The 24,082-nt window shown below is 40.6% G+C and overlaps 1 protein-coding gene across 8 annotated transcripts in view; it reads left to right on the plus strand.

Annotated features, from left to right (window-relative positions):
- Nucleotides 1–24,082, plus strand: part of MIER3 (MIER family member 3) — a 45,669-nt gene that overhangs the window by 6,187 nt on the left and 15,400 nt on the right. For 2 of the 8 annotated variants that reach the window (XM_055251473.2, XM_055251474.2), the window contains exons 1-7: nt 6,809–6,838; nt 8,280–8,304; nt 11,875–12,020; nt 20,032–20,166; nt 21,344–21,464; nt 23,299–23,384; nt 23,549–23,621. In XM_055251473.2, coding sequence (XP_055107448.1) covers nt 6,830–6,838; nt 8,280–8,304; nt 11,875–12,020; nt 20,032–20,166; nt 21,344–21,464; nt 23,299–23,384; nt 23,549–23,621 — 595 coding nt within the window. In that variant the 5' untranslated portion in view covers nt 6,809–6,829. Of the gene's footprint in view, nt 1–6,807; nt 6,839–7,766; nt 7,964–8,279; nt 8,305–9,502; nt 9,682–11,859; nt 12,021–20,031; nt 20,167–21,343; nt 21,465–23,298; nt 23,385–23,548; nt 23,622–24,082 lie in introns of those variants that run through there. The other 6 variants (XM_055251476.2, XM_055251477.2, XM_055251472.2 and 3 more) reach the window with 5 other exon arrangements.

Here is a 24,082-nt window from a genome sequence, read left to right on the forward strand (position 1 = left end):
CATATTTAATACATGTTAAATCTTCCTGTCTTACATATATTTTAGTCAAAGGTTAAGCATGGTGTGAGGAATGGGGTATTTTAGTCCTTGTTGAGATTTTCCAACATCAGATATAGTATATTGAGTCATAAAGGTAGTAAAAAGGATAGCACTTTTCATTTAATGACTTCCTCTTGGCCTTTGTCAAATAATACATTGCTCTTGAAGAAGGGTTTGGAAAGAACAAAGTGAAGAACCCAGCATTGGTAAGAAATAGTAATCACTATTGAAATGTAAGCAAGTATTTTCAGCTAGTCTTCACACTCATCCGTAGGCCATAGTTTTGAAATGTTTTCAGACTTTCACATTTCCATGAACACTGGATAGAAGCCGCAAATAAATATCCTTACATGATTTCTCTTGTAATATTAATATTTTTCCACTTCTTATGAAAAATAAAATGATAGGCCAACTCCTGGACTGATTATCTTTAGCAGCAGCATACTCCTTTTACTATCATCTGATACATGTATATAAGAAAAGTTTGAACATAAATACAATTAATGAAGTATTTCTGAATTTTTACTCATAATTCTTTTTTATTCCAAAGCAAATATCAGATGTTCAGCAATACCAGATTCAAAAGCAAATACTGCACACATGTTGTCTTAGTCTGCATGGGCTTCCATAAAAAAAAATCACAAACTGAGTGACTTAAACAACAGACATTTATTTTCTCATAGTTCTGGAGGCGAGAAGTCCATGATCAAGGTCCGGCAGAGTCAGTTTCTGGTGAGGGTTCTTTTCCTGGCTTGCAGACAGTTGTCTTCTCACTGTGTCCTCACACAGGTTTTCCTTGATGCATGTACGCAGAGAAAGAGAGAGAGAGAGGGAGAATGTGCACCTATGAGAGAGCAAGCTTTCTAGTGTCCCTTCTTATAAGGACACTAATCCTATTGGACCAAGGTCACCCTTTTCCTGCTCTGCTCTGGCCCCTGGCATCCTGGAAAGCCTGTCCAAACTTCAGCGTTAATGGCAGGTGTTGTTTGCAGTACTCAAGAAGCAGTGGGCAAGGTCAGAGAACATCTGGGAAAGGCAAGTTCAAGGTGCTGAAGGTTTGCACAGTTAAGCCCCCAAAGCACCAGCTACCACTTAGGAGGGAGCTGAGAGCCAGAAAACAAAGACAACCCAGGAAGCAGGGGCCAAGAAAGTGGCCAAAGTTTGAATATAATGACAGCAGCAAAGTCCAAGAAGGTAGCATGGAGATCTTAATTACTTCCTTAGAGGCCCCATCTCCAAATATAGCCACACTGGGGGTTAGGGCTTCTGCATATGAATTTGGGGAGAACATAAAATATTCAGTCCACAACACTTGTTTACCAAAGAAATACCGTGCCTTTTATCATATTCTTTGCAATATACATAACATTACTTGTAGCCACATGCTACATTGTATTATAACAAGCTAAGTGATGAACTGCATATTGATTACTCTTTTTATAACTTATAAAATGAAAAAATTAATTCGGTTAGATCTGACATCATTTTAATCTTGAATTGCATGCTTTTAGTAATCTATCTTATAATACATGTTTTGTAATTTATTTCTCAGTGGTTTCAAATATGCCTCAAAATAAGAATTAATATGCTTCTTAGAACTGAAAAATGAAATCAGACTTTTCAAGTCAGACTTGGCAGTTTGGTTTGACAAAGGGGACAGGGTTTGCTTGTTAGGTTATGTGGCAGACACTTTCCACAGTGAAAGATTTAGGGCTCCAGTCCAAGGTTTTGACAAAAATGTATTTAAAACGTGTGATAAGATATAAACATTTTATTTAACAAAACTGTATTTGTAAGAGAGTCTTAAAATTAACACTGCTCCCATTTTCCCTCCCTTTTCTGAGCCTGTTGAGTTAAATAATTGCCTCTACGTGAAACAGTACAATTAACAGTCATTTGATAAGTCTTGGCAAAGGCTTTTTTGGTAATCTTCATCAAAATTGAAGTGAATTATAGTAATGAGCTATAATAGCTTTGTAAAAAATCCTTTTTCAAGTCAGGTAGCTTTTAACTCTTAGCTTTCAATAAAGTTGAAGGAACACATTTAAAACATCAGTGTATAGATCATTAAAAATGATGTTTGATAGAAGATCATAACATGATGTATTACTAAGGAGATCAACAAATTGAGTGATGGTTTAGTAACAAAACCCTTCCATTTCTATCTACTTGTGTATGAATATGGTTTCTCAAACCTTACTTCTATACAAATAAAGACTAAGAATAAAATTGATGTTAAGCTCCCATTCTAGTATTAAGTAATATTCATCCATGAGTACATGAATTAATTTTTAAAGATCCTATTCATTTTATCAATAGATTGATTTCCAATGCAATTTTTGTTCAAAAAGCTTTACTCAAAACTTGTAATACATGTATATTGTTTAGAGCAAATGTAAATTAGTAGTAATTGTACTGACAATTCAATCTGGAGGAAAATTATTTCTCTTTACTATCAATTTACAAGGATATTTTTGTTGCAGATAAAGATTGTAGGGTATCAACAAAAGACTTCTAAGCATAAAGCATATTACACTTCTTTGGAGAAAGTAGAATGGGAATATGAGTTCAAGGAGAAAAAGGAATCACGTAAAATTTCATACCATTAAAGAAACATGTTTATGTCTTTTTAAAAGAATAATGAAATATTAAATTGTTATGGTATTTAGATTCCATTGCATACATTTTAAGTGTTATATAATGGCTTTATTTTTAAATGACCATCATTACGAAAGGTAAGTATATCCTTTGCAGCTATTTAAATTTATAATGACAAAATTAGAAGTCAATTAGAATACATGAGAAGGGATACAGTTATTACAAATTCTTTTGAGGATGTTCCTGCAATTTAAAGCCATTGAATTGGAAGTTCCAATTGGGTATGCTTGCACAACTATGTCAGCCTGATGCATCCATCTCATTTTAAGAATGGCCCTGACTCACAGGCTGGATATATGTTCATGTACATGGACCAAGTTCCCTTCTTAGAAACAAACTGAAACCTTTTTTGAACTGTGAGAACTCTCTCTTTTTTAAAGTTACCATGCAGATCATCTTTCTTTTGTTAACAATCTTTGCTCAGGCAAAACTTATTATGATCAGTTAGCTTTCTCAGAGAGTGGACATTCATTCTAACAAAAAATATTTAATTGAATATCACACAGGAGAAGTGGATAAATTTAGAAAAATGCAAGTAGTTTGGCCTGATGCTGGGTCTAACTGTTGGCATTACAGTCTTATAAGCTATGCTGAGAAGTAATGCTAAGATGATGTTCTAGATCAGAGTTTGCAAACTGGAAGCTCCCAGGTTAAACATGATTTACTTAACATGATTTATTTGATCTACACTGTGTTTAAATTTTTAAAAAATTAGTTGACGAAATTTTACAACCAGGAGATTTCACATAAAAATTCAGTTTTCCAGCTGTTCTTGGAAAATTGAAACTGGAAACATTGGGCCAGTAAGCTGAAACTGACCCAAGTAGTGCGTAGTGGCTTCCCTGTTTAAGTAGGACACATGTCTCCAAATTTGCTATTACTCCTGCATTTGTCTACACTAGCCTGCTTCACTCATTCATTATGCCTGCCTGACTACTATGGGTATTTGAGATTGAGACATTAACTTTGGTTAGTTTATTATTTTCCCATGCGTTAGATGGAACCTGCAGAAGCCTAAATATCTATGTTGCATTACTGTGGCCCCATTAACTGCTTTCAGTAGGTCATTCATATTGTGCTCTCCACTTTCACAGACAGTTACCAAAAGAATTTGTATATTTCTCCTACATTTGTATGCTTCTCCAATGAGAAGCAAGCAACTGATTACATTCACCTTTTTTGCTTTGGCTGCCAGAAAGCTCTATATTTATGGCTTAACTATTGTATTGTGTTAATACCTCATAACCTGCATATCCTTGTCCTTACTTTTTCTTTGGTGTTAACCTCCTAGTCTAGTTAGTTTCATTGGTCCTCATTTTTTTATATTTATACTTTTTTATTTTATTGTATGAATTTACTGGAAGCCTCTAAAATTACATGTTTGTAAATAAACCCTTCTTCATTTATTTCCTTTCTAAAGATGGTTGGAGGATCTATGACATTTTGGTTCTCCTTAGGAGGTCACTATGGTTTTTAGTTTTCCTTGCTCACGTATCCATTTACCACCTATGGAAATTACTTAGATTGTAAGCTTTTGGGGGACAGGGACATTTTTATGGTGGTCCCACAGTGCCCAGCATCTAGCACTTTCTATATAATGCCCTCTATTGCATAGTTACAGGATAATAAAAGTAAAAAGTAATAGTATTTTAATTTAAACTCCTTGGGTCAAAAGGATTTTTAATCTGTACTGACTCATGAAAGTCTTGTCAATCAGAAAGAATGAGAGCTCCATCTACATATAGTAGACTTTACATACTTTATCATAAAAGAATGTGTTATGTAGGACTGAGTGGTAAACTTTCTCTAGTGATCAGGTGGGGGAAAGTAGCTCTGCTTCCTTTAACTGCTAATAAATTTAGCTTCATTTATCTTTGTCTGAATCCTTATTTAATACCATGGACTCAGACTCCCTACACTATGTACTATCATAGGGAGCATATAAGCATCAAAATTACAAATGCCTATACAAAATCTTTACAATTGAATATAAAGAAAAGTCTACAGAAACATTACTAGATTCATGCAAGTAAATAAATCTGTGTATATTTCAGTTATGGCAAGACATATAATCTAAGACTACATTTATGGTTTGGATTAGCCAAGTTTGCTGGGAAGAAAACATTTTTCCCAGTGTAATGTATGAGGCAGGTTGTTGGAGACACTTTCTTCACGTGGCTCAGACTGTGGTCCAGCTGCTCAGGGCACTGTTTCATGGCTCTGTCCACAGCGCGTGCTCACTGCCTCATGTCTAAAGTTATTCACTTGTACTTAATTTCAAGCCATTTTTTTTACTTTGAAAACTCTGAACGCCTCATTGAAGACAGTACATACAATGTGTGCCAAGGTCTGGTTTCAAACTTTAGCTGTTTTTGAGTTATTTGACTGGACAAAAGGTCGAAAGATATCTTTCACAGCAGGGAAAGTGTAATTTTCCATGTCTTTACGATGTTTAGAAAGAGTTGGAGTGATTTTTCCCTAAAATTTCCATAAGTAAATAACTTTTACCCATGGTATAAGCTTGATTTTGAGATGCCTTGGCAAAAAATTTGAAAATAACCCTCTCCCTACCTCCAGTCTCCAGCCTCATCCTCAGTATGCACTCCAGCAATAAGGGAACTGGAGGGACCCCAGGTTAAAATCAAGACCTTTCATGTTTGGATTAAAAGTATGAAAAATTTTAGCTTCTAAAAACTTGTGTTTATCATTTAATATTACGTATGTTTTAGAAAAAAGTTGGGAGAAGAGCTCTGGTGTCTGAGATCACTCCAAATTCCTGTAGGGTCCTGCTATAATTCCTGATTGTGTTTGCATCTCACTTATCCATGTACCTTACAGCCGACTTTCTTTTCCACAGATGGAACTGGCCTCCCACTTTAGGACAATGTGTCTTCCAAATTTGCCAGGGCAACTCCATACCTTACTTTTAACTTCTTGCAGGACCTAACTCTCCAATCAGTCATTAGTGTATATTTTTGTGTACTTGGCTCAAAGTCTTTCAGTGCGGATGTGGACCTTCCCGAGAGTAATCTCCCCCAATGAAGAGCAAATGGTCATAAGGCACATGTAGGAGCAGGTATTCCTGTTAAGCCTTATGCTCCGTCTTTCACCCATCCACTTGCACAGGGAACTAGTTTCCTTTTATGATCCTACCCAAATGTTTGGCCTTTTTGGAGAAGTGAGGGAAGTGAAGGGTAGAATTTTTGAGACTCAGTTCAGGGCCTTTGATATGCTGTTCTTGTCCTTCAACAGATGTATCAAATATCTCTGGGTCATCCCCTAAGACACATTGGTGATGAACAATTCCTAGAACTGGTCTAATTTTTTTTTGATAACAGCACAGTTTATATTTTTTGGGCATCTTCTTGAACTGTACAAGTATATTCAGCATCATTTCTCTGCCCTGTCGATCTTTTGTCTTTTCTTCTGTGCCGTCAATAACCTGTTTGGCAAATGTCTACTTCCATTGTCCACTCCGTGAGCCAGTGTACACCGGTCTCCATCTCCCATTCCTGCAGGTCTCTTCGTGGAAACGGCAAAGTGCCTGACTGTAGTCCTCTCATTCTGGACTGACTCTGCCATCCACCAGCCTCTTCTCCCATTTCCCAGGGCTTCCTCCCACATCTGTCTATTTCATCGATCGCCACCTCCTCTTAGGGAAGTTGAGTCTGTCGAGTTCCCCTGCACATCGCCTGCCAGTCCAAGTCTCCCGCCCGCCTCCCGCACGCCCTCCCGCGCCGCGGTGTCTGTGGGTCGGTCCCCAGACGCGCCCGCCGGCTCTTGGGCCTCCAATGGCTGGACGTGGGTCTGTCCCGCGCCCGCGCGTCCCTCCGTCCCCCACTTGCCTCCAATTCGGCAGGAACTTTACACCAGCCAGGAGAAGGACGGTGCGCGCGGGTGCGGGTCTGGCCGGCTGTGGCCGGCACGGGGGTGGCGAGGGGCGCCGGGCGGCGTCGGCGTGCCAGCGGGCCGGGGGCGTCGCGGCCGCCCTGCCCTATAAGGGGCCGTGCCGCCTCCGCCGCCGGGCGGGTGCCGGGCGGACCGCGGTGGTGGCGGCGGCGGCTGCGATTGGCTCAGGCGCCCCATCCGGGGACTGGGCTCGGCGCTGCTCGTTCGCCCTAAAGGTACCAATATGGCGGAGGTGAGCAGGGAAACCGGGCAGGAGCAGCCGGGCTGGAGCGGGCGCCCGGCGGCTCCCCGCGACCCCCAAGCCAGCCTGGGGGATCCGGGGCTCTTTCCGCGGCCCCATGAGGGGCGGCGTGGCGACGCGGGGGTCGCGGGGCGGCGACTGGCCGTGGCGGGGCTGGCCGGGGGGCGGGAGCGGGCGCGGGAGCGGTCTCCCTCCGGGACTAGGCCGCGGCGGCTCCGGCCCCGGTCGGGCCGGGCGACCAAGCAGGACCGAGGTGGCGGCCGGCTGCAGTGAGCCCTGCCCCAGGGACGGGGCAGTGCCGTGTCCCCGGCCGCTGACGCGGGCCGCCGGCGCCTCCGCGCTTCTTCCCGGGGCCCGGGTGGGTGGAAACCGGTCGAGCCCCCGTTCCGCGGCCGGATCGCAAAGAGGGGAGCGGGCTGCGCCACTGCCCTGCGGGAGTCGTGCGCTGTGCCCCCGGCCCACCGGGCCCGGGCTGCGGCGCGAAGGAGCCGCACGCTTCACTTTGCGGGGGGCGCGGAGAAGAGCGGGATGCGGGGCCACCGGGCTTCGCAGAAGAGCGGGACTCCCCACCCCGCAGCCTGGGAGGTGCGGGAGCCCCTGGGGTTAAAGGGCAGACCGAGACCCTCGACGCCCTCTCCAGGAGAGCGGCTTGATAGCTCCAGTTTTCTCTGGGCTGGAGGAAGGAAGGCTGGGCGAGCGAAGCTGCCCCGGCCAGGTCCCCCGGGACTGGTGAGCTGGGGGGAGGGGGCGGTGTGGCAGGAGCCCCTGGGCTGGAGCTCGCTGGGGCGGGGGGCGCGCTGACGGTCCAGGGAGGGTCTGAACACTCTGGAAGGAGCCAGCATCCCTGGAACTGAGAGGAGCTGCATCTCTGGACTCGAGAGAGAGGATGGGGGGCTCGCGCTTTGGTTTGGGGGCAAGTGTCCGATTCGAGCTGGCCTACGCTCCAGGGGAAGAGATCGGCTTCGTAGTTGGGGCTCCCGGGGCCCAGGGACGAACTAGGTGCTCAGAACGCGAGTTCGTTCCAGAAAAGGGTGTTACGTTTCGAGTTGTTTGGGGCTTCGGAGAGCCGGGTGGGATTTGGAGGACTCCGGAGATGCCAGGGATGGGGGACTGATGGTGAGAGCCGACTGCTCTGGGTTTTGCTTCTCCGCTTTGTAACTTGCTGAGCTCCAAGAAGCGACTTGGAGTTGCCTCTCAGACTCCGGGCTTCGTCCCGGGTCTGTGAGTTTGTACACTTGGGACTCGGGGAGGAAGGCGAGGCAGCCAAGAGGGGGCCCGAAAGGGGCCGGGAGCGATTCGAGCGAAGCTACGTCTTGCACTTTTGGCAGCTGCGGAGGAGCGCTCGACTCCGCCTCCTCTGCGCCCTGTTGCCGGCGCTGCCTCTTTCCCCGGCTGTGAGATCTAACCTCACGTTTTCTTCTCTCTCTCCTAGGCTTCTTTTGGAAGTTCGAGCCCAGGTTTGTCCTATTTTCTTACGTCTTCGGTGGTTCCCAGTGGGTAGTGTGGGCTCAAAGGTCTGTTGCTAAAGGATTCCCCATAGAAATGTATCCTGCAGGTTTTTCTTCATTGATTTTTAGGAGTTTCAATGTGCATTTAGTAAAGTTTGGGGAAGGAACAGTTATACTGTTCTTTGTTGTTTTCTCTTGCATGTTAAAAAAGTAACTTACAATGTTGCTAAGACAAGCGTTCTTTTAAGTAATATGACTTTAATTATTCTGTATCTTATTTTTCCTCCGAGCCTGAAACAGTTAATCCCAAATTAACTGGACACCAGCTTTAGCAATTTAGATTTTAATTTCGGTTTCTTCTAGAGGTTAATTTGTGAGAACTCTGGGACTACTTTACTAACTGTAACCCTTCATTTCCTCTTACTTTGTTTCTTTTTCGTAATTAAATGTCTATGAATTGTGTTAAAATTGGAAGTTGAGAGGTAAAGCTACCTTAATAAAAAAGACAGAACTTCCAAGTTTGGCACAGAAAAAGGGTGATTTCGACTTTTGAGCTGAGACGATCTCAGGTCATCTAGTACAGTGTTTCTTAACTTTCCTGAGATCAGAAACCCCTGTCAGGATCTAATGAAAGCAAGGGATGTGTCCCAGAACTCTGCACATAGGCATAATTACACACAATCTGGGGTTTGTATATTCCCTGTAGCAGGTCCATGATAAGGACCTTTCCTCATGTGCTAATCATGTAAGGTATCTTTGTTTCAGTTTCTCATCTCCTTTCTAGCTTACCTCTGCTCTCTTCCCTCTCATAGTCTACAGGAAAAGCACCTCCGGACTAGTCCAACTCCATTATTTTACAGTTAAGGAGACTTTTAAATAACTTTCGTTAGTGGTGGAGCACAGATGAGCTCCTAAATCTTCCGTTACAACTTGTTTCCATAGAGTGAATAGTCAGTTTCCATACACTATTACTTTTTGTATCTGCTGCACCTTCAGAGCCTCACTTGACTGTCATTTAAGGTATTATAACACCAAGTAGAAGAAATTTGCAGCTATTTTAAAAATAGCTGTCTACATCTTTAAAATTCTAAAAATTTTTGTTAATTTTGAGATGAACTTTTTTGTTATAACTGATTTTAGGAAAATATATACATGATGTCAAACAGCTGGATTAATGGAATTTTTCCGTTTGGTGTCACTGACTTCTTTTAAGAAGTTGCAATCTAAATAAGCCAAAAGACAGTGTAACCTGTTTTTAATCAATTAGCCTGTTTTTGTTTTTTGTTTGTTTGTTTGAGACGTTACGCAGGTTGGAGTGTAATGGCGCAATCTCACTGTGACCTCCGCCTTCGAGGGTCAAGCCGTTCTCCTGCCTCAGCCTCCCAGGTAGCTGGTACTACAGGGATGCGCCACCACACCGGGCAAATTTTTTTGTATTTTTAGTAGAGATGGGGTTTCACCATGCTGGCTAGGCTGATCTTAAACTCCTGACCTCAAGTGATCTGCCCGCCTCGGCCTCCCAAAGTGCTGGGATTAATTAGCCAGTTTTTTAAAAAGAGAATTTTAGAGTTGGAAGGGACTTTTGAGGTTCTTTCAGTCATCCCCATGTATTTTGCAAATGGAAGACAGGAGCTAGACCTAGAAAGTTTAAATGACTTCCTTTAGGTCCCAAATAGCCAAGGACAAAGCTGGGAGTAGACCCTCAGGTCCTTCGATTTTTGGCCCTTATTGAGTACCTTCCATGTTAAAGGGGAGGCCTGTTGTGCCAAGTGATAGAGGAGTAACAGAAGAGCCCAGAGGACCTCTGCTACCAAAGAGGTGGAAAAGTCAGCATCTATTTCATTTCTGCCTCTTTGGCATACCATGGAACTTGCCAAGAATTCCTCAAGAAAAGAAAATTTGTAATGGTGGATGTGAGCTAATTAATAAATATTCATATTTCTTTTTTGTTGGTTTTTTTTTTTTTTTTTTTTTTTTTGAGATGGAGTCTTGCTCCATTGCTCAGGCTGGAGTACAGTGGTGTGATCTTGGCTCACTACAGCCTTGACCTCCCAGGTTCAAGCGATTCTCTTGCCTCAGCCTCCCAAGTAGCTGGTATTACAGGTGCCCACCACCATGCCCGGCTAATTTTTTTGTATTGTTAGTAGAGACAGGGTTTCGCGATGTTGACCAGGCTGGTCTGGAACTTCTGACCTCAGGTGATCCCCCCACCTCAGCCTCCCAAAGTGCTGGGATTACAGGCATGAGCCACCACCCCTGGCCCATATTTCTTTTTAAATTAAACCACATGTGAATCAACAGGTTTTTAAATAAGCAGATATTTTTCAACATTAAGGAAGATAACATAATGTAAACCTGCCAAAAAATTAAGTCCTGTAGAAATTATATTTTTAGAACTAATTAGATTAGAGTTCTCTGAACCCAGAATCAAAAATAATGAATTATGTGTGTGGTTTTTCCATAGTGAAAAATCTTTGGCCTAGTTCGGTGTTTTGGTAATGATCTCACACTGTCCTGAAATGTTTGAAATTTTAAAATATTCAGTAGCTTGACTAAGAACAGATTAAACTTTTTATGTTGAGTATGCTTCCATCCACTTCTTCCTTCCCCCAACCTCAGTTTCTGATACTTTCCTTCCTTGCTCTGAGGGTTACTGGTCTAATTGAATTGGATACTAGAGTAAAACAAGTGGAGAAAATCCTGTTTTTTTATAAATTTAATTTCATTTCTTTGGGATTATGGATTTTAGTCATTTTTTCTCTTGACTTTTGGAGTTTCCTATTGACTTCATATTTGCTATTACAAGCTATTATAGTTTTATAAACAAGTATGAATTATCCAAAACAACTTGCAATGGATATATCTTCCAAAACCTTCAGATGTGATTTTCTGTACTCCCTACACATAATCCTAAGAACTTTGTTAGTAATCCAAAGTAAAGCAGTCTTACAGTTTAATACTTGTCTGATTAATGCTAGGGAACTTGAAGTACTGTTAGAGACATGTAAAGTGATACAATGCTTTTAAAAGCTGAATGGCTGTATAGCTGCTTCACAGAAACTTGCATTTGTTTTATAAAACAGATTTTTGTTGTGTTTTCTGTCTTTATTTGAGGGTTAGAATTTGAGGAAAATTTATATTATCCTGAAGTGTGCGTCTTAGTGTATAGCAGATTCTTGTGAAATCTTCCGTTCATGGAAATTTAATCCTTCTGATATTTTGCTATTGCTTTTAGACAGATGTATTAAATGAAATGATAAGCAAGTTTGACTCCTTTTTCTATTAGAATGTGTCTTTAAAACCATGCTGCTTAAATCACTTTGTTGTTATCATGTTTTCTTGTGGACTAGACCCCTTATAAAAGTGTTTGTGAATAACTTTGCCTTGTTATTTTGCTGATTTAGACATATTTTCAGAATCATAGGGTCTTAATTTATAACCTATAAAGTATATAGTAAATTCATTTAGTAAAACCCTCATGTAAACATGAAAAGGGACTGGCAGAAGAACACAAGTTTTTATTTTCTTTTGTTAATAGCCTTGTAAATGTGTAAAGTGATTCAGTTTGTTTTATTCCAGTTGGGTCTTTGTCTTCTGAGGATCATGATTTTGACCCCACTGCTGAGATGCTGGTCCATGACTACGATGATGAAAGAACTCTTGAAGAAGAGGAAATGATGGATGAGGGTAAAAACTTCAGTTCGGAAATTGAAGACTTAGAAAAGGTATAAGATTTACTTTAATATACAAACTTACAAAGATTTTGAAATTCTGTTGTAATTTTAAAAATAATCTACCTGAAATAAAAATAGGATCATAATCCTTTTTTTTCACTCTTATTTTGGGGGATAGCCTAATAAGTATGTTTTCATTTAATTTTTCAAAATTATTTTGTATCTGTTAACTTAATTTTTAAGCTTGTATCAGCACAGTGAAGTAGGTACATGTAGGCATTTTGCAGATGAGAAAATTGAGATACAGAAAACTATAGGCCCTAAGATTATTTCTGAATGCTAGTCTAGACCTCTTTCCATTGTAACATACTATTCTGCTAAGGGTCAAACTTGAATTTGGCTAAGTACTGTAGTAGATACAGAGAGAAGCCTTTTCCTTCAAATAACTCATAATCTAGTGGAATATTTTAAGAAAACTGGAAAAGATTTACTGTATATTCAAATATAAATTGGTAATATCCCATCCCCTGCTCCTCTAAAAGTCATCTTTGAAAAGGTTGGCAAGAGTGAGTGTAGTTTGTAATTTTTTAAGCCCCAAGTCAATGTAAATTCAAATGAACTGTATTTTCATGCATTTATACCAGGACTGTATATAGAGAGGTCCTTATAGGGGTTACCTTGAAAACGTGTAGGATTTATGCTTACTTAACCATATTTGAAAATTTCTTATCAGCCAGAATAACAAAAGCTTTCAGAAATGATACTTATACCCTGAGTTTCTTATACCTCTTTTTCTTGAAAAGGGCAAGCACATTCTTATCATCTCCTCTGCTTAGTAGCTTTGTGAGGCAGGAGTGGAGTATTATTTTATTTCCTTCTTCACGTTAATACACAAGGAAACAGAAGAGTGACTTAACTGCCCACTTGCTCTGATCTGTTCTTATCTGTAGTAAAGTACAACTGTATACATGTGGTCTCCATTCTTTTTATTGATGTTTAATGAAACATGAAAATGAATAAAAGAAACAGTAGAGACACAGCTACTCGGAGGCTGAGGCAGGAGAATGGCGTGAACCCGGGAGGCGGAGCTTGCAGTGAGCCGAGATTGCGCCACTGCACTCCAGCCCTGGCGACAGAGCGAGACTCTGTCTCAAAAAAAAAAAAAAGAAACAGTAGAGACACAAATATAAAGAGTAAGAATCAAGTTTTTAGAAGGAATTTTAAATTATGTTTTGATTATTTCTATATCACTTGAAATAGTGTATTCTCTTAATCTTTTATTAGTGGAATAGTGATTTAGGTATTGGTGCATGTTAACAGTCTTAGGGGATTGATGTTAATGTTCATTTTCAAGAATTATAAGTTTTTATGTTCATAGTAAATAAACTCAGTTGTGTGTTGACTGTAATGTGGCCCATATTTTGGTGTTCAAATTTTTAGTACGTCATGTGTTATGGAAAATAAGGTAAGTACTAAAGCAATTTTCTTATAGTAGCCCTTTGAGTACAGAATATGTGGCTAGATTTTGGTTACTAAGCATACTAAAATAGGGTTTATGTAATATCTTTATATATTTTAATGTATGCATATTACTGCCATCTGAGAGCTTTTAATAGACCTAGATTTATAGGTAGAACTTTTTTTTTTTTTTTGAGACGAAGACTTGCTCCATCGCGCAGGCTGGAGTGCAGTGGCACAATCTTGGCTCACTGCAGCCTCTGCCTCCTGGGTTCAAGTGATTCTCCTGCCTCAGCCTCCCGAGTAGTTGGGATTATAGGCATCCACCACCACACCTGGCTACTTTTTGTATTTTTGGTAGAGACAGGGTTTTGCCATGTTGGCCAGGCTGGTCTTGAACTCCTGACCTCAGGCAGTCCACCTGCCTCGGACTTCCAAAGTACTGGGATTATAGCATGAGCCACCACACCTGGCTGGTAAAACTTTTTAAAGAGTTCTTATTTCTACTTTTATTAATATATAATTACCCCCTTGATGTTCACTGTGAGAAAAATTCAAAAATTCAGAAAAGCACAAATGAGAAAGTAAAATATCACTCTTTCTACCATTTAGACTTTAGTATAGGTTTTTCCTTTTTTGTTAAAAAAGGCATTTAGGCTGGGGGCAGTGGCTCACACATGTAATCTCAACACTTTGCAAGGCTAAAGTGGGACGATCGCTTGAGCCCAGGAGTCTGAGACCAGCCTGGGCCACATAGTGAGACCCCGTTTCTACCAAAAAAATTTAAAAATTAGCTGGGCGTGGTGGTGCACGCTAGTAGCCCCAGCTACTTGGGAGGCTGAGGTGGGAGGATCACTTGATCATCCCAGGAGTTCAAGGTTGCAGTGAGCTATGATTGTGCCACTGTATTCCAGAGTATGTGGCAGACTGAGATCCTGTCTGGAAAAAAAAAGATCACTAGACATTTAAACAAATTATATGTATATAGTTTTGCAGCCTGTGCCTTAAGGTATAGACAGGCGTTAGTTACTAACATTGAAATGCATCTCAGACAGTCTCATTTGGTCCATCCAGCAATGCCATCAGTTGTGTCAGATGAATACTGGCATTATTTTTCTAGGCTCAGAGGCCTTGTTGATTGTAGGATGTACTGTTGATTTCTTTTTTTTTTTTTTGAGACGGAGTCTCGCTCTGTTGCCCAGGCTGCAGTGCAGTGGCGCAATCTTGGCTCACTGCAGGCTCTGCCTCCCGGGTTCACGCCATTCCCCTGCCTCAGCTTCCTGAGTAGCTGGGACTATAGGTGCCTGCCACCACGCCTGGCTAATTTTTTTTGTATTTTTTTTTTTTTTTTAGTAGAGACGGTTTTTCACCGTGTTAGCCAGGATGGTCTCGATCTCCTGACCTCGTGATCCGCCCGCTTTGGCCTCCCAAAGTGCCGGGATTACAGGCGTGAGCCACCGCACCCGGCCTACTGTTGATTTCTAAACAGTGTAGGTGGTGGAGGAACACTTGTATATGAAGTTTGCACTTTAGTATCAGGCTACATCCTGATTCTGATATGTGAGGGAGTGTATCATAGGATCAAGGAAATGATGGTATGTGAGGAAATGGAGGTGAGAGGGATTAGGTGATTTGTCCAAGATATTGGTTAGCAGTTAGTGGGTCTTTTGCCCTAAATCTGGTTCTCTTCCTGATATAAATCCTTTGACTTATAGAACAGTTCATTTATAAGTGTGACTAGACTCTACTGTGTCCCTTAAAATGTCAATAGGTTCAACAAAATACCCAAGAAAAGGAAGATAAAAATCCTTATACCTGGGATAAGGTGATGGATCACACTTCTAAGCTGATTTAGCTACCACAGATCCTTACAGACTTTGAGACTTACTAATTCAATTTTGAATAAATTGTTTTTATGTTTTAAAGGACTTAAGTGCTTTATTAATAGGCTCTCAGAGAGTTCATTTGTGAAGTGCTTCAGAGACTAGATTCACCTTTTCCAGTTTTGCTTTAAAAGTTTTGATACAAATGATTTGTGTTTTAGCATCAGCCCTCTGGCCACCAGTGTCATCCCTTGAACTTATTAATGAGGTTTCTACGAAGATGGTCATCTTCTCCCTCAACAGATGGTCATTCCTGTGTCTTTATAGAAAAGTGGGAGTTTTCTTGAGTGAATGCTGGGAACCTCCTGTCTCCCTCACACGTACAAACTTTTATATTATTCTTTCCCTCCTGTCCTGCAAAGTATCTGCGATATCCGAGGCTAACCTCTAGATTGTATCCCTCCTGCCCTCAATTTATTCTTCTACCTTTTTTTTTTCTTTAAATTTCCACATAAGAATCCTACTCGTGCAGATCCCACATTTGGAAGAAATTCTCTTCTGATCTTGTGTTGCCCTCAGTCACTTTCCTTGTGTAGCCAAGTCTCAAGTCATGTATGTACTTTCTTCCCTCCCATTCAGTCCTTAGCTTGGCTTCTTCCACCATGCTATAAGGCCACCAATAATTACTTTCTTAGAGATGGTCTCACTCTGTCACCCAGGCTAGAGTGCAGCGGTATCATCATAGCCAACTGCAGCCTTGACCTCCTGGGCTTAAGCAATTTTCCCCCCTCAGCCTCCCAAAGCCCAGGGATTACTGGTGTACCCCACCACCCTGGCTAATTAAAAGAAAATTTTTTTTTATAGAGAAGGAGTCTTGCATGCCCAGGCTGGTCTCCAACTCCTGGGCTGAAGTGATTCTACCTTGGCCTCCCAAAGTGCTGGGATTACAGGCAGCAGCTACCGCACCTCGCCCAGGTCACCAGTAATTCCTGATTGCCAGATACTAAGATTTCTTGTCTTTCTCTTGCTTAGTTTCTTTTTGGAATTTGACCCAAGTGACCATTCCTGATTATCCATACTTGTTTCTGCCTTAATTTATGTAATCCTACTTTTTCCTGGTTCTATTGTCTGGCTTCTCCCTCTTTCTTATTTTACGATCTTTTCTTTCTTTTCTTTCTTTGCCCGCATTTTAATTAACATTCTCCAGGGTTTTGGCTATTCTCACGCTGTGCCTTTTCTGGGTGATCTCACTCAAACCCTCTGCTTTAACTTTCACCTTAAACTCATCGTTAACCATCCCATCCTTAAGTTTATCTTGTGCTTCTGTCTCATAGTGGTGCTATAGTTACCTAACTTCTCAGGCCAGAAATCTGGCAATCCATTTAGACTCCTATATTGCTTTCGTTCCTTCTATCAAGTAACTCAAGAAGTGGATCTTTCCCTAAATTTCACTCAAATAATCCCCCTCCTTAGTTCAGGCTCTCATTCTACTTCCCTTAGAACATTATTTCCAAAATACAAATCATGTTTAAGAATTTTCAGACATACCCATTGCCCATAGTGTAATACATCTGAAAGTTCTTCTGATAAGCATAGATCCCCTCCTCTTTTCTCTCTACCCTCTCCGTGGGTGAGCTCATCAACTTCTGTGGCTTTAAATATCATCTAGATGCTAATGAATGCCAGATTTATATCTTTAGCCCAGCCTGGTTCTCTGAGCTCCAGGCTCCTGGCCAACCTGACTTTTCTACTTGGATGTTTCATAGTCCTCTTAAACTTAACTGTGTCCTTTGCAGAGCTCTTGTGGTTTTTTTTTTTTTCTTCAAAAACCTTTTATTCCTTTAGTATTCTCTATCTTGGCAGAAGTTACCACCATCTAGGCAATTGCTCAAATAGAAAACTGGGGAGTCCTCCTTCCCTTTCCCTCCCACGTCCAGTGACCCATTTGGTTCCACCTCAGAATATGTCTCTTCTCTTCGCTTCTCTGCTCTTGTGTATCAATACCGTCACCTAGCACGAGGCTTTTTAAGTGGTTTCCCTGCTTCTCTTGTATCTCTCCACCCTTCTTAACTTTTCTTCATGCAGGTGTTCAGTATTTTAAGAAGAAATAACGCTATGGTACTCCCTTTTTATGAGTCTCCGATGGCTCCTCATTGCCCTGGGAATGAAGTCCAAGTTCCTTTCCCTGGCCCTGAGGCCCTTTGTGATCTGTCCCTGCCTCTCTTTCCATTCTCTTGAGCCATTCTTCATTCTACTCACCAAACTTTGGCCACTTGGCTTAGTAGGGAACCACCTTCAGGCCTCACATGTGTGTTTTTTTTTTTTTTTGCCTGGAATACTGTTCATGGGACTGGCCTTCTCAGACTTCAGACTTCCGCTGAAGATTGCTGACTGTCTTTCCCTGCTACCCTCTGCAAGTGGGCCCCGAGTGTTACTCTGTATCTCAGGGCTCTATTTGTTTGTTACACTCATCAAACTTGGCAGCCCTATATTTGTGTATTGTCAAAAGCCTTGTCATCTTTCAAGACTTAGCTCAGTCTTCACCCTCTGTGCATACCTCCATACTCCATACCAGTATTCTTGGGGTATAGGTCTGCCCTTCTCTATACTCACAATTGAATATTGAAGCCATCACATTGTATTATAATGGCTAACTCATCAGTTTCTCCCATTAAGACTGAATTCCTTGTGAGCAGGGATTCTTCAGTAAATTTCATTTGTATGTCCAGTAGCCAGTAGCTAGTAGCCCTCAGCCAAGTACTTAGAACTGAGTAAATGATGGGAAGGTGGACCATCAGTGCATAAAAGGTGAAAATTGCCACTCCCCGTTTCAGGGAGAGAGTCTGAAACTGTGAGGTTCTGGAGAAATACTACTGACAGGTGCTTGGCAAAGGCTGCAACCCAGGCACCTCTTATATTAGAACCAATATGAGCCAAAGGGAATGGGCTGCATGGACTCTGCAAGGAGCAAGATAGGACTGTAGAGAGACTCTAAATCCGAGTCTTGTTACCTTCAATGGATTCTTTGGTTTGGAAGAAAAATAATTCATTGAAGTTTCCCCATGGTGTAGGTGAACTTCACCCTGTTCTGACCATCCAACTCAATTTATGCTGATTCCATGCTCCCAAAGGAGTTTTGGTTGATTTAAATCCCAGGCTAAAAAAGATTTTCATGATCATTTATGGTCGTTAGAAAGGCGTATGTCTACTACTGCAAATTTATAAATTAGTGTTCTATCATATACTTGATTGTAAGTTCATTTAGCATAAATCTGTTTTAGTTAGGCACAATAAATTATGTAAGTTCCATACCTGCAAAGGTGAAGGCCAAACGTTTGCATCCCCTGTGGGCCCTGTGGGCAGCCAGCTGGCCCTCTAAGGAATCATCACTGGCTCTTCTCAGGTCACTTTGTGATCAACTGTGGGCATGTTTTGCACACTCTCCTTTAGCGTTTTCATGTTGTTTGCTTTATGGATTATTTTATTTTAAAGGGAAAACTAAACCATAAGCAAATTTTAAAAATCTCTTAATTGATGGATACAGAAATCTTAAAAATGTTTAACAGCTTAACTAGTTCGTGAGTATATTGTTTTGAATGATAAATAGTTCTCTTTTTTTTGTATTTTTAGTAGAGACGGGGTTTCACCATGTTGGCCAGGCTGGTCTCGAACTCCTGACCTCAAGTGATCTGCCTGCCTCGGCCTCCCAAAGTGCTAGGATTACAGGCGTGAGCCACTGCGACCGGCCTTGAATGATAAATAGTTCTATACACTTTAGTAGTTAAAACATAGTCATGTGTCACTGAACGAGGGAATATATTCTGAGAAAGGCGTCATTAGGCAGTTTCATTGCTGTGTGAACATCATAGAGTATGCTTAGACAAAAGTAGTTAATGTAGCCTACTACACACCTAGGCTATATGGTGTAGCATATTATTCCTACCACAGTTGTATATGCAGCCTGGCTGTATATGCAGTCTGCATGCACTGAATGTTATGTAGTGCATGGTACCACTTATTTTCACATGGATTCCTGAGAGGGAAACAGTGACTTTGTGTCACTTTGAGGCATGGCATAGGTGTTCATAACATAGGCAGCACTGTAGCCAGGGTATGTAATTTTATTAAAGCAGTGCAGCCAGTGAGATAACTTGGGGAACTGGGATTCAAACCCAGAATTAAGCCTCAGTTTTCTCACATGTGAAATGGTGATAACAGTATAATCTTCCTCAGACAGTTGTTTTAAAAAAAACTGGTATAAAAATATGAGATATAGTAAGAATATAAAAGGATAATTGTGCTTTGAACATAAATATTGCTGATGTTAGTAAACATTCAGCAAAGGTTTTCTACTGGGTGTCTTCTAATTAACATGAAGAATAAAGCAAGTGGTCAGCTGTTAAATGCAAGGAAAGAAGCTGTGAATTACAAGTTATTAATTGATTAATTGGAAATGTTTTCAGGGCAAATCTTTATGTTAACTTGAAAGCAAAAAACAAAGGCACTAAAGTAAATATTTGAGGAATTTTTAAAATACTAAAATGCTTCTGGAAAATAAAAACTAAGGTGTTAATTGTTAGGCTATTGTTTATACATTAATTATAGCTCTAGGTGTTTGGTCCTGTTTTCTGACAACAGCACAAAAAGAAAAACTGAAACTTGCCTTTGATTTGTTCTGCTGTTTTGATAATGTGCTTTCTGAACCTAAGGACAGTACAGTTTACCTGCAGTTCAGTATTGTGACATCTGCTGAGTCCGTGTTTATGCCCTGGCTTGAACAGGAAGGAACCATGCCTCTAGAAGATTTACTGGCATTCTATGGCTATGAACCTACAATTCCAGCAGTTGCAAATTCCAGTGCAAATAGTTCCCCAAGTGAACTGGCAGATGAACTACCAGATATGACACTAGACAAAGTAAGTGTGAGCATTTGAAAGAAAAATTCAGGGTCTGTTACCATTGACTGCTTTTACTTCCATTTAAAGTATTACTTAGTAATTCTTAAATGTAAACTTCTTGTTGACCCATTGTGCTTATTTAGGTGGCTGATTTAAACTTTGTTTGGCTTTGATCACACTATGTTAAGAGTAGTATTAATAGCAGCTTCATGGTACTTTGCATGCCTAAATAGTCTACCGTAATGTTTTCATCTTTCTTGTGTAGACACATTGTATCTAAACTTAGATTTTGCCTTAACTTCTTTTGATCCTATAAACACATAAAAGCCTTGATTAATAAATCCCCCAGAAGCCTTCAAACCCAGCTGGCTTAGGCGTGGAGTGGTTGGAGAGAAGTTCTGTTTTCTTGGCTCTGGGAGTGACAGCGGCTGCAGCAGCCAAGACTGCGGTGATCCATCTCTAACATAGGCTGGTTGTGGGGAGGCCTAGTCCCTGCTGAGGAAAATTCACATGGCCATGGCCTCTGCTAACAGATCCCTGGGAACCTTTCCTTGCCTTTCAGATCTCAGGCAGGGAGAGGAATCCACATCTTGGAACCTCTTCCTGTGAGTTATATTGTTCCCACTTTTAAGTCAATGTGATATTAATGTACCACAGACCTTAATGACCATAGTCATTCAACAAGTATTTATTGAGTGGCTACTATGTGCTAGGCACAAGGATGACTGTATACTTACATAAAAATTAATTCAAACTTGTTTCTTTTAAAATTATGTCAGTAGAGCTGTTCATTAGTCGGACTTTTAAATTATTGGAAGAGTGGAGTTTGGAGGCATTTTTTCAGTTTTATTATTGACAGAAAATGAATATAATTGTTAACCACTTAAAAGTCAGACTGTTTTTGTTGTAAATTCACCAAAAATTAGCCTACAGCTTTAGATAAGCTCTCTGCATACCCACAAATTAGGTAATTGTTTAAGTATATAGTTACACTAATTATCATTTAATAGTATATTATTGAATATTATATAATATCTAATATTAAATATTTATGTACATGAAGTAAATCATAGAATTTAATATTTGTCTCATAAGATTCCAACTGCTTCTGAATTATATGTTATAAAAGGATAGTTTTCTTAATTAATGAGATGTAATCATTTCTAACTCTAGCACTGCCTTCTTATTCTTCCAGGAGGAAATAGCAAAAGACCTGTTGTCAGGTGACGATGAGGAAACTCAGTCTTCTGCGGACGATCTGACGCCATCTGTGACTTCCCATGAAACTTCTGATTTCTTCCCTAGGCCTTTACGATGTAAGAAACCCAGTGGATTACTGATAAATAGTAACATTGATACTGTAGCTTTAGTACTTTTTATTGTGTTCAGTAATTTGTGTCAGAATATTCTAAATATTTTATGTGGTTGAGATAAAATACTTCTATAATTTAAACAAGATTATAACCTTTCTTTTGGGATAGAGGTGAACTAATACACCATTTAAAAATTGAAATATTTGGCCAGGTGCAGTGGCTCACACCTGTAATCCCAGCACTTTGGGAGGCCGAGGCAGGCGGATCACTTGAGGCCAGGAGTTTGAGACCAGCCTAGCCAACATGGTGAAACCTATTCTTTACTAGAAATACAAAAAATTAGCCAGGTGTGGTGGCACACACTTGTAATCCCAGCTACTTGGGAGGCTGAGGCATGAGAATCACTTGAACCTTGGGGGTGAAGGTTGCAGCCAGCTGGAGATGATGCTACTGCACTCCAGCCTGGGTGACAGAGACAGACTCTGTCTCAATAATAATAATAATAATAAGATAAAATAAAAATGGAAATACTGACTTTATTTTTACAAGGCCATTTTCCTTCTCCAGACTCATCTGTTGCTATGGTAACCATTCTTAGTTTGACCACAAAATTTTATAGACCTTTTTTTGAATTTCTATTAAAAGGCTCCTGCTCTCCTGGTTTTGAAAACTTATTAGTGCTCAAAAGGTATTTTTATTTTTAATGATTCATCTTTTTCCTATTAGTTCTTGGTGTTACCTCTTAATGTTTATCAGTAATATTTTAAAGGTTTTGAGGTTGGGCGTGTGATCTCAACACTTTGGGAGGCTGAGGTGAGAGGATCACTTTAGGCCAGGAGTTCTAGACCACCCTGGGTAACATAGCAAGACCCTGTCTCTACAAAAAAATTTTCAAATAAAAAACTTGGCTGGGTATAGTGGCATGCACATGTAGTCCCAGCTATTTGGGAGGCTGAGGTAGGAGGATCACTCAAGCTCAGGACTTTGAGGTCACAGTGAGCCATGATCAGGCTACTGCTCTCCAGCCTGGGTGACAGAGTGAGACCCTGTTTCTAAAAATAAATAAATAAAATGTTTTGGACTAAAATAATTTCTTAGATGCAATCTCACTTTTTTTTTTTTTAGGTATTTTTATGATAGAAGAACTGTTTGGTCAATAAGTTCAAATATCCATGCATTTGTGTGTGTACAAAAACAGTTTTGATGGACCTAATATGCAATTCTGTGTGTGTATCTCCTTCTGGATTAGTATAATCAGAACTCCAGTGTTTTACTTTCTTTTTAAGGTGACCACAGTGGTTTCCTTTTACATCCCAAACTATTTAATAGTATACCATAATAATTATCAGGATACTATACACTTTTTTTTTTTGAGATGGAGTCTCACTCTGTCGTCCAGGCTGGAGTGCAATGGCGTGATCTTGGCTCACTGCCACCTTTGCCTTCCAGGTTCAGGCGATTCTCCTGCCTCAGCCTCCCGAGTAGCTGGGATGACAGGCACTCCCCACCACGCCCGGCTAATTTTTTTGTATTTTTAGTAGAGCCTGTTGGCCAGGCTGGTCTTAAACTCCTGACCTCAAGCGATCCACCCACCTCGGCCTCCCAAAGTGCTAGGATTACAGCCGTGAGAGCCACTGCACCGGCCAGGATACTATACACTTTATTAGGATTTTCAGTGTCTCATTTTGACCAATGTCGATTGTGAGAAACATGCAGGTGGTTTAGTGTACTTATGCTGATCTCACATATTTAACCACATTTTTAAAAATACAACAGGCATTCTTCCAGGTTCTGCAAAAATAGGCAGTAAAAACCTTTTTAATTTTTGTCTTTTAAGCAAATACTGCATGTGATGGTGATAAGGAATCAGAGGTTGAAGATGTTGAAACAGACAGTGGTAATTCACCTGAAGATTTGAGGAAGGTAAGCTGAGTTAATATAGTGGACTAAATTGGCTTTTAAAAATATTTCTGAAATGATTTATGATAATTTTGTTGTTTTGACCTGTAGAAACTGATTAATGAGTTGGGGCTTTTTTTCAGTATTTTTTTTTAATAGGTTATTTTTACCTCTCAATTTTCCTGTAGGAAATAATGATTGGTTTACAATATCAGGCAGAGATTCCCCCTTATCTTGGAGAGTACGATGGTAATGAGAAAGGTAAGGAAAACTTTTGATTTTGATAATGTTTGGTAGATAAGGTTACCATTTGATACGTTTATTTAAATATCTGGCTTTATACCAGCCTTGGCAATATATAGATAGATTTGGGAAACATGCAGAGTTAGGATTTTTAGGCCTGACTTAGGAAAAATGTATCAAAGTTAGTCACTAGACTCAGAGTTTCCCCCCACCCCCCGCCCCGCCCCGCCCAAGGCACACATAGTGCTTATTAGCCAGTGTGCTCAGTGCCTGTTCGAACAGTGGAGAGCCTCCCACGGTGCCGTACCTTGGCCTTCATCCTTCTTCAGTAGAAGCGGGTAGGATCTCATCACCTGAGATAATGAGAATGTTAAGATATAATCTTCTGGAAAGAAAACTCTTGAGGGAAAAAGAGACTGGAAGAAATTCTCCTTCCCTAGCCCCAAAAGAGCAGGAAGTGAAATGTAAGGATCTGCTTT

This window comes from Symphalangus syndactylus, chromosome 18, assembly GCF_028878055.3.
Source record: "Symphalangus syndactylus isolate Jambi chromosome 18, NHGRI_mSymSyn1-v2.1_pri, whole genome shotgun sequence".
NCBI classification, from domain to species: Eukaryota; Metazoa; Chordata; class Mammalia; order Primates; family Hylobatidae; genus Symphalangus; species Symphalangus syndactylus.